This window comes from Salmo salar, chromosome ssa10 (genome assembly GCF_905237065.1).
Source record: "Salmo salar chromosome ssa10, Ssal_v3.1, whole genome shotgun sequence".
NCBI classification, from domain to species: domain Eukaryota; kingdom Metazoa; phylum Chordata; class Actinopteri; order Salmoniformes; family Salmonidae; genus Salmo; species Salmo salar.
Window position 1 is genome coordinate 60734750 of NC_059451.1, and position 11411 is coordinate 60746160.

Below are 11411 nucleotides of genomic sequence, written 5' to 3' on the forward strand. Positions count from 1 at the left end.
TGTCATACGCCGGCCTCAATTTGCCAGTCTGTTATTGACATTGAAAACAACGATTTTTCACCTTTCTGAAAGGATTTCGACATCGAGCAAGATTAAGTGGGGAAAAAAGAATAACAAACAGAGAAGTTTATGATTCATGCCTAGTTAAATAAAGGTTTATAAATATATAGATATATATATATAATAAATTAGGCAGCTCTGCAGCTATTTCTGTTCAGGCAGATCATAGGGCAGCCGCACTTGAGGGGTCCTTCTTGCTGGAGGTGACATTCAGTTGCAGCAAATAGACGATTGCGTATTTTTCACGACTCTAAAGCAAACCATCATGGCACAGGCGGTCCAGAAATTGGTGGCCAAAGTACCTACTTTGATCGGAGGTAAATTAAATGATTGTATTTAGACATAAGCTTAACGTCGACGCTATTAAAACATGCAAGTTATTGTATTCAAGTTGACAGTCACGCTGGCATGGCATCGGTGGCTATGCTAGTAGTTAGTTAGCTATGTCACAGTTTAGCGCATCTTGCCGGCTGCAGCTAGCTAACTACTGAGTGTAGAAAACAATAACACCTTCCTAATATTGAGTTGTACCCCCCCGTTAGCCCTCAAAACAGACTCAATTCGTCGGGGCATGGACTCTTCAAGGTCTCGAAAGTGTTCTACCGAGATGTTGACGCCAATGTTTCCCACAGTAGGCTGACATTTGTAACGTTTTTATAAAGTAGTTCATTGCATGGTGCCCATTTTTCATAATAAGACCTTATGATCCAGCTGCTTGCCGTAGTTATGAAGTAATCGCGAAAACTCAGGCTTTATTTTAGGGCATCTTTCACCCCTGCCAGCTCCTATTAGTTCTATGGAGCACCGCTCCGCCAACTGGCCTTCGGAGCGGTGCCCGTTGGTTTGCGTTACAATGCCTGCTTCGCATTGTTTGCAATGAGTTGAGCCCGCGTTAAGTTGCAGGTTTACCTCAGGTAACTTTATTATTAACAAGCTCACTGATCGCTTAGAGTACACGTTGTGGTGACACACGATGCTAAGGGCGCGTTATTCATTTTCTGATCATGGTTAACCATATTTTTTTCAGAAAAAGGTGTAAAACCTAAGAAAAACTTAGGTCCCTGTCATCTTTTTCAAGATGTGACCAACCAGTGCTCCTGGACATTGGCTAACCGGGCTATCTGCATTGTGTCTCGCCACCCCGTCTTATACGCTACTGCTACTCTCTGTTCATCATATATGCATAGCCACTTTAACCATATCTACATGTACATACTACCTCAATCAGCCTGACTAACCGGTGTCTGTATGTAGCCTCGCTACTGTATATATCGTCGCTACTGTTATTTCTTTACTTACCGATTGTTCACCTAACACCTTTTTTGCACTATTGGTTAGAGACTGTGAAATGCTTACTTACAGGAAGGTCTACACCTGTTGTATTCAGCATTTCACTGTAAGGTCTACCTACACCTGTTGTATTCAGCATTTCACTGTAAGGTCTACCTACACCTGTTGTATTCGACGCACGTGACAAATAAACTTTAATTTGATTTTAAACAGCCAGAATACATTTTTAACTAAGAATTAATCTTTGATGATTTGTTGTTTTTAAATGGCTGCTGGGTAATTTGATATGCGCCAATCTTCCTTCGTAGGCATCGAATTGAACTAATTGAGTTGCAAAAGAAATGGATAGGTCTAGCTAGCTCATTGATTTTGTAGATCTGACACAGTTGCTACCTCAGATTAAGAGCCTGGCGAGTGTCGTGAATTATGTTTGTAGTACCCACAGAAGGCCACAGGGCGGAGCAAGAGAGCTATAAACCCATACTGTTTTTTGCCTTAAAAACACTAACACGGAACCCAAACCGGCTGTGTGCGTGCTCCATCGTGCATACATTTATTTTGTCCCCCCACACCAAACGCGATCACGACACGCAGGTTAAAATATCAAAACAAACTCTGAACCAATTATATTAAATTTGGGGTTAGGTCGAAAAGCATTTAACATTTATGGAAATTTAGCTAGTTAGCTTGCACTTGCTAGCTAATTTGTCCTATTTAGCTAGCCTGCTGTTGCTAGCTAATTTGTCCTGGGATATAAACATTGAGTTGTTATTTTACCTGAAATGCACAAGGTCCTCTACTCCGACAATTAATCCACACATAAAACGGCCAACCGAATCTCTAGTCATCTCTCATCCTTCTAGGCTTTTTCTTCTCTTGACTTTATATTGCGATTGGCAACTTTCATAAATTAGGTGCATTACCGCCACTGACCTTGTTCGTCTTTCAGTCACCCACGTGGGTATAAACAATGAGGAGATGGCACGTGGGTAACTGCTTCTATAAACCAATGAGGAGATGGGAGAGGCAGGACTTGGAGCACAATCTGCGTCAGAAATAGAACTGATTTCTATTTTAGCCCTTGGCACCGCAGACGCTCGTTGGCGCAATAATTGAATAACATAGATTTCTAAATTTATTTTGCAACGCGCACGCGACGCGAGCGGTGAGGTTAGCCTGTAACAGTCAATCACATTTATTTATAAAGCCTGTTTTACATCAGCAGATGTCACAAAGTGCTATACAGAAACTCTAACCCTACATATAACCTATTTCTTGCATCTAGGATCACCTCACCAATATCCAATGGTAGAGCGTGGCGCGAAATACAAAAACCTTAAAAATGCTATAACTTCAATTTCTCAAACATGACTATTTTACACCATTTGAAAGATAAGACTCTCGTTAATCCAACCACATTGTCCGATTTCAAAAAGGCTTTACAGCGAAAGCAAAACATTAGATTATGTCAGGAGAGTACCCAGCCAAAAATAATCACACAACCATTTTCAAAGCAAGCATATATGTCACAAAAACCCAAACCACAGCTAAATGCAGCACTAACCTTTGATGATCTTCGTCAGATGACACTCCTAGGACATTGTTATACAATGCATGTTTTGTTCAATCAAGTTCATATTTATATCAAAAAACAGCTTTTTACATTAGTATGTGATGTTCAGAACTAGCATACCCACCGCAAACTTCTGGTAAATTTACTAAATTACTCATCATAAACGTTGACAAAATACATACATTATTTTAAGAATTATAGATACAGAACTCCTTTATGCAATCGCGGTGTAAGATTTTAAAATAGCTTTTCGGCGTAAGCACATTTTGAAATATTCTGAGTACATAGCTCAGCCATCACAGACTAGCTATTCAGACACCCGCCAACTTCGGGGCTCACTAAACTCAGAATTACTATTAGAAAAATTGGATTACCTTTGCTGTTCTTCGTCAGAATGCACTCCCAGGACTTCTACTTCAACAACAAATGTTGATTTGGTTTCAAATAATCCATAGTTATATCCAAATACCTCCGTTTTGTTCGTGCGTTCAGGTCACTATCCAAAGGGTAACGCGCGAGCGCATTTCGTGACAAAAAAATTCAAAATGTTCCTTTGCTGTACTTAGAAGCATGTCAAACGCTGTTTAACCTGTTGGGGCTAGGGGGCAGTATTTGCACGGCCGGATAAAAAAACGTACCCGATTTAATCTGGTTACTACTCTTGCCCAGAAACTAGAATATGCATATAATTAGTAGATTTGGATAGAAAACACTCTAAAGTTTCTAAAACTGTTTGAATGGTGTCTGTGAGTATAACCGAACTCATATGGCAGGCCAAAACCTGAGAAGATTCCATACAGGAAGTGCCCTCTCTGACAATTTGTTGTCCTTCTGTTGCATCTCTATCAAATACAGCATCTGTGCTGTAACGTGACATTTTCTAAGGCTTCCATTGGCTCTCTAAAGCCGCCAGAAAGTGTAATGGGGTGTCTGCTGTCTCTGGGCGAAGAACAGCAGGAGAATGTGTGAGTGGTCAGCCTGGGGACAGTGACACTGGAGATGCGCATTCCTGAGAATTCTCAATTTTTTTTCTTTCAGCCTTTGAATGAATACAACGTTGCCCGGTTGGAATATTATCGCTATTTTACGAGGAAAATAGCATAAAAATTGATTTTAAACAGCGTTTGACATGCTTCTAAGTACGGTAATGGAATATTTAGAATTTTTTTGTCACGAAATGCGCGTCACCCTTCAGATAGTGACCTGAACGCACAAACAAAACGGAGCTATTTGAATATAACTATGGATTATTTGGAACCAAAACAACATTTGTTGGTTAAGTAGAAGTCCTGGGAGTGCATTCTGACAAAGAACAGCAAAGGTAATCCAATTTTTCTAATAGTAATTTTGAGTTTAGGTTTTCCCAAACTTGGTGGGTGTCAAAATAGCTAGCCGTGATGGCCGGGCTATGTACTCAGAATATTGCAAAATGTGCTTTCACCGAAAAGCTATTTTAAAATCTGACACTGCGATTGCATAAAGGAGTTCTGTATCTATAATTCTTAAAATAATGTATGTATTTTGTGAACGTTTATCATGAGTAATTTAGTAAATTCACCGGAAATTTGCGTTGGGTATGCTAGTTCTGAACAGCACATGCTAATGTAAAAAGCTGGTTTTTGATATAAATATGAACTTGATTGAACAAAACATGCATGTATTATATAACAATGTCTTAGGAGTGTCATCTGATGAAGATCATCAAAGGTTAGTGCTGCATTTAGCTGTGGTTTTGGTTTTTGTGACATATATGCTTGCTTTGAAAATGGCTGTGATTATTTTTGGCAGGGTACTCTACTGACATAATCTAATGTTTTGCTTTTGCTGTAAAGCCTTTTTGAAATCGGACAATGTGGTTAGATTAACAAGAGTCTTTAAAATGGTGTAAAATAGTCATATGTTTGAGAAATTGAAGTTATAGCATTTGAGGTATTTGTATTTCGCGCCACGTGATTCCACTGGCTGTTGACTAGGGTGGGACGCTAGCCCAGGGAAGTTAAAATCAATTTTTATGCTATTTTTCTCATAAAATAGCGATAATATTCCAACCGGACAACGTTGTATTCATTGAAAGAGGGAAAGAAAAAAATGGTGAGGTCTCGTGAACGCTCATCTCCAGTCTCTGTCACCAGGCAGTCCACTGACAAACTGAGCTGCTGTTATCTGCCCAGAGACAGGAGACGCGTCAATCCGGTTTCTGAAGGCTTTAGAGAGCCAATGGAAGCCTTAGAAAGTGTCACATAACAGCACAGATACTGTAATTTCGATAGAGATGCAACAGAAGGACTACAAATTGTCAGACAGGCCACTTCCTGCTTGGAATCTTCTCAGGTTTTTGCCTGCCATATGAGTTCTGTTATACTCACAGACACCATTCAAACAGTTTCTAAAACTGTTTGAGTGTTTTCTATCCAAATCTACTAATAATATGCATATTCTCGTTTCTGGGCAAGAGTAGTAACCAGTTTAAATCAGGTACGTTTTTTATCCGGCCGTGAAAATACTGCCCCTTATCCCAGACAGGTTAACCCTAACCCCTAATTCTAGGGTAGGGTAGCCTAGAACTTTTAGAAACCATTTTAGTATTAATATGATATTTAATACCATTACAGTACTAAATAGCATTTAGATTATTTTGTTCATCAAAACCTGTCTAAGCATTTAGCTGTTTTGTTATTAGTTGTTTTATATTTATTATTGCAAGGCAGAACACTTGGTAAACAAGCCACATTGTTTTCTTTTTTCAAATGTGGTATGAACTGGGTGACCTAGTAACCTCTGTGAAAGTCCAGCAATTGGCGTGGGGCAGGTTTGACTGATCTAAGGAATTAACAGGAAAAATACATTTTATTTCTCAGCTGCCTCACCGATGTCTTTACGTGAATTAATAACTTTTAATTGCTAAATATTTCCAATAGATGGAAGCATAAGACCCCGAAGCATCATTTATAGGCTATAGCAGCAATATGATTGACATAAAATAGCATGCAACCAATGTCCCATGACTTTACAGTTAGCAAAATATCTTGTATTAAGCCTGTGTTGCTTTTGGGAGAGCAAAAAAATAGTGATTATAGCAGGTACTGAACCCCGGCCAAATAATCACTTGTCAGATGCGCTACCCTCAACCTTAGTTGAATTGCATTATAAAAAGACCTTAACGTATCATATTGGGAGCAAACTGCTTCGGAATAGAGAGGACGAGTGCATCTTCCAGCCTGCCAATAAATTACATCATGCAATCCTCGCGGTTAGCGAATTTACCTCAACATGCCCTCGCTTGCGCGAGAAGGCAGAGCGGGTCGATGCTGGTTGATGAATTTGTCAATGAATGTACTAGGAAAATACGTTTTTGTCAACCAGAGGTGACTGAATTAATGTTCAGCCTTATTGATAATTGTTATAGTAATGAAGTATAAACATGAGCATAAAAACTGGTAATAATAAACATGAAGCATCATTATAATACGTCACAGTAATATGTTAAACGCTTTTTCAGTTCTTCCTCTTGTGTTAGCAGTGTGGAAAGGAAGGGACAGAAAAAAGCAGGAATTCTTCTGTGAGGGGAGTGGTGTATCCAGGGAGAAAGCTAAATAATATTCTGAAATGTCATTTGTGGTCTTATGCTGCCATCTATTGGAATTATTTAGTAACTGCAGTAGTACTGAATAAAGTGTATATCCTTGTGGTGGTAATGTTTTGTACACTCAGTGTAGTTAGCTAATGGTAGACAAACGAACAAGCCAAGTCACCATCAATCTCGAATAAAAACTTGTTTCCAACTAAGTGTTGGCTAGCTAGTTAGATGTAACTATTTATAGTAGATAGTGTTAGTTAGATGTGGTAACTGATTATAGTAGATAGTGTTAGTTGGCTAACTAGCTAAATGTCAATCTCAGGTAGGTGTTCTGACAAGCTCTTTGAGTCACCTAGCTGTCTCACCTGTAAACTACATCTAACGTTAGCTAATGTTTCTTATCTCGCTTGACCCAGCAGTGTGCAGCAGAGGACACATTTCATGACATGGCGTGTTCATTTTGTTTTTTCAGCCGCTGCCACCTACTCCAAGCCCCGGCTAGCGACCTTCTGGCACTACGCTAAAGTCGAGCTTGTGCCCCCTTCCCCTGCCGAGATTCCCCAGGCCATTGCAGGAATCAAGAACATCCTCACCGGTGTCAACAGTGGACGCCTTGGACAGACGACAGTGAAGGTGAGAACTGAGAAGATTGCTTGAGTGGGTATCAATGCAATACTGTATAAGTAGCTAGCAAGTTCATTATTTTGCCCATTGGCTCTCTGAATGTGGGTTTTGTGATCAATGTTCCCTCAAAAACAATTTTTCACTGAGCAAATTTCAGGTCTGCTGAGCGCAAACTTGAACGTTGTGAACTTCCGGCGTGCATTTCCTGTGAATACTGGGGCTGTACTGTGGCTATTTGATCATAATGTAGGCCTACCATCAAAAACAATGGAGAAAGTGCATCCCATAGCATTTTAACATATAGAAATAGCTGTTCTATCATTGTCTACAGTAGAATCCAATCCATGCAGGCCTACATTCCATGAGACTTTTTTTTTTTTTCTTAAAACATGCAGGGCTTGACATCAACTTGTTTATCCACTTGTCCTTCAGACAAGGTGGTGACTGGACATGTTGTTTGATGTAAGAAACCACTTTACAAAATAAAATGCATTATTATTCCCATACCATTATTACAGAGAATCAGACAAATGATGCTACCCTCTGCCTATTGGCCAATTAACTTATTCAAGCCTGTCTCAAAATACATCACTGCCCCTTTAAGACAAAAAAAAGCTCCTTATTCGCTTTTCAAATATGTCTAGAAATGTACACGTTTTGTGCTGACTACAAATGATCTATAACTGGGCTAATAACTCACTAACTAGTAAAGGATATGAACAAATGTGCACACGTGGCTACATGCATCTCTGGCTTTGATCTCTAAACAAGCACATCTACTCACAACCACTCATGCTGTAAACACAGTCCAGTTCAATGGAAATGGTCTATTTGCATATAGACCTACTGCAGCTCTGATTGTTTATGCTGCACTGGTCTGTTTAGAGTACGGTCTGAGTAGTGCGTGTTAATGCAATAGAATCCTACTGCAATGCATTCTGCCTACAACAATCTGTTGCATAGTTTGTTTTGGTATGTTGCATTGAAAGTGGCTAATATTGCGTGTCACAATTGCCACAGTAAAGGGAAATGTTGAAAGTGTTAACAGGGAACTCTATAACAGTGGTCACCAACTTTATTCAAATACAAGCCGAGATCTACCGCTGGTGATTTGTAAGAATATGCAACATTAACCAATTAAAAACAGTACTCTAGCAATGAGGTTTGTGCAGTAAGCTATAGGCCCAATACATTACCACCGCATATTGGCTTTGCTTGAATTGCCCTGCCAATGCACTGTTCGGGACATTTTCTTTTGTACAAATTCTATTAAAAAAATGGAACTAGTCTATATGATCACACTGGTAATGGATCTGTTGTATTACTTGTGAAACACAGTTGAGTGAGCCTACATTTCAATAATTTGCTTTTTATTTTACTGGAATGATGGAGTCTACATCTGTAGTCAGCTTTAGTGGAGGGAGAGAGCAGCAGACTGAAGTTCCGCCTCTCATCTCTTCGCTGACACTGACCAAAAAGGGACACAGTCTTCCATTATTTCCTCATGTACAAAATCATGTTACACCTATGAACAGAGAACGTGAAATATTCCTCGATATTAAAGACCCAGGCCACAAATAACCCAAGCCAAAATATACTTTCCCACTCATTCATTACTGTTGTAGCGCTGATTGGAAAATGCATTTTATGGTTTATATAAGGGTTGAATACAAAGTGTTGACAGTCGACCGACTAGGAATGCCTTGGAGATTGATCAGGTTTGCTATCGACTGGTTTGTGACCACTGCTCTAGAAAATTGTCAAGTTCAATCTCCTGCTTCTCTCTGTGGGATGATATTTCTGAGCGGCAGCTCGTGGTAGTCTTGGGGCTGCTGCTTGCACAAACGCACAGCTTAGCGGGAGCATTGGTTGTGACTTATCTCAACTCTTACAAGTAGTCCCTTCATTATCAAAATAAGTAGCTGCAATCCACTAGGAGACATTAGGCCTACATCCTAACCAATTGGGAAATATGGAATTGTCTGTCATGTTGGTTTTTAGATATGACTCAATGGTATTTGTTTGGGATTAATGTCAATGTGCTTTTGTTACAGGATGCGTTCAGAAATGGATTGGTCTGCACTGAAGTGCTGATGTGGTTCTACATTGGAGAGTGCATCGGAAAAGGAGGCATTGTTGGATACGCCGTTTAAACCTTGTTCTGTCGCTATTGTACACTCTTAACTTCCACTTGTGGAGATCCAATTAATAAAATGTCTATTGTTTAAAGAACTGTTGCACTGTAACTTGAACCTTTATATATACACGCATACACACACACACACACACACACACACACAACACAACCAGTGGAGGCTGGTGAGGGGAGGACAGCTCATAATAGTGCCTGGAACAGAGTAAATGGAACGGCATCAAACACATGGAAACTGTATTTAATACCATTCCACTCATCCCGTTCCAGCCATTACCATGAGCCCGTCCTCCCCAATTAAGGTTCCACCAACCTGTGAACAAAACATCCCAAGTGCAGTTAAAGGTTGACCAAGATTCAATTTCTGGTTAAACTTTACTTGTGCCACCTCAAATCTAGAAATGGGTGGAATTGTGTTATGTAAAATGGGAGGTCGCTGACTGCTTAAAGTTGGAATAAATTCTGACGTCAATGGCGGTCGGTGTCGTTTTAAGATGAGGATGATTTTTTTGGTCTCATGATCATGGCCTTATTTCTATTATGGCATATTGGATGACTCATGCATATTCCATTCATCCAGTTCAATGGAACAGTGAAGGTTTAGGCTACTACATGATACTGAAAGTTTACAACGTAGGTGCACACAGATCCAGAGAAAAATATGGTATGTTTATCCCCGCTCCGTTTGCTTCTGTTTCAATAAACATTTTATAACAGAATCGGCAGAATGTATACACTCCTGATCACAAGTAAAGAGTTTACTTTCATAGCAGCCACATTGTATTCCTTCTCACATCTATGTGCTCTCCGTCTCTCATATTTTCCCTTTGCTTGTGTACTTCAATTCACAACACATCGGCTGTATGTGACCAGGTGAAAAAACCTTTCCAAACCAAACAATTTCAAAACTGCTACACACAGCCTACTTCACTGTCAAAAGTATTAGCTAAAGTAACGTCAAAGTCAACATAGCTAATATAACTAAGGCCTTAGTAAACCTGCTACAATCATGCAGTAACATTTGTGTGCAGTTTAGCAATTCCACCGGTGGGCCCCGGTGGCAATAAATGAGTAAAACCGAAAGCTTACCTTGAATGGGAAGGGTTCCAGTGTTGTTGGATAGTCAAAGCCAGCTAGCTAACATAGCATCCCTCTGTTTGATCTCGGTGTTTGAGTAGGCAAAATGTTTTCAAAACTACTCACCACATTTTTATGCACTGCAGTGCTAGCTAGCTGCAGCTTATGCTTTCAGTACTAGATTCATTCTCAGATCTGTTGATTGGGTGGACATGTCAGTTCAGGCTGCAAGAGCTCTGATAGGTCGGAGGACGTCCTCCCGAAGTTGTCATAATTACTGTGTAAGTCTATGGAAGGGGGTGAGAATCAAGAGCCTCCTAGGTTTTGTATTGAAGTCAATGTACCAATAGGAGGATGGAAGCTAGCTGTCCTCCGGCTACACCATGGCGCTACCCAAAAGAGTGTTTGAGGCTACTGTAAACATTCATTGCAAAACATTGTGTTTTAATCAATTCTTTGGTGACGTGAATATAGTTTACTATTTTTCTGAAATTCACTGAGGATGGTCCACCCCTTCCTCCTCTGAGGAGCCTCCACTGTATAACATGCACAGAAATGTCTGAGGTGCAGTCACAAAGAGGTTGCAGATCCTTTGACTACAGAGTAAATCCAAACATCGGCGATGATCGATGAAGAAGCTTGGGTTTCGGACAATATTAACTAATGATAGACATCTCCTCCCGGTCCTCTGACAGTGTTTGCACGATGTTGACCAAGTACCTGCGGAACCCCTGGCGCACATCCTCAGGATCCTCCTCCACGTTAGTGCATCAGCAGTAACCTGCTCAAATGTGAGGCTGCACACGCATGCAAAAACATGTCAAAGAAATCAAATGACAATTGTGGCCTCTGGTATGAACCGAACAGCAGAGGCGTATGCCCTGTCTTTAAAGAAGTGACGCATGATATGGCATGTACTCACAAAAGGTTCCCTTTAGCATCAGGAGCGTTGGAAATGTTCAAATGTCAATGGGAAAAAACTAATGTATTTGCAAATGATACATGATGTAACACACAAGGATGAGCTTGTTGATTTTTAGGCCTACCTAGGTTGTGTC

The 11411-nt window shown here is 40.1% G+C and overlaps 1 protein-coding gene across 1 annotated transcript; it reads left to right on the top strand.

Annotated features, from left to right (window-relative positions):
- Window positions 1-204: 204 nt before the first annotated feature.
- Window positions 205-9356, top strand: LOC106560679 (ATP synthase subunit g, mitochondrial). The gene is made up of 3 exons (XM_014123786.2): window positions 205-377; window positions 6973-7133; window positions 9179-9356. Exons 1-3 carry the CDS (start codon window positions 326-328, stop codon window positions 9275-9277), a joined length of 312 nt encoding a protein of 103 aa, XP_013979261.1. The 5' UTR covers window positions 205-325; the 3' UTR covers window positions 9278-9356.
- The last annotated feature ends 2055 nt before the right edge of the window (window positions 9357-11411 follow it).

What these genes read in the sequence shown, in the direction of transcription:
- LOC106560679 (XM_014123786.2), top strand. Translation starts at nt 326, where the DNA reads ATGGCACAGGCGGTCCAGAAATTGGTGGCCAAAGTACCTACTTTGATC. An exon ending in AGTACCTACTTTGATCGGAG is followed by an intron (nt 378 to 6,972) that starts GTAAATTAAATG and finishes TTGTTTTTTCAG; the next exon opens with CCGCTGCCACCTACTCCAAG. An exon ending in TTGGACAGACGACAGTGAAG is followed by an intron (nt 7,134 to 9,178) that starts GTGAGAACTGAG and finishes CTTTTGTTACAG; the next exon opens with GATGCGTTCAGAAATGGATT.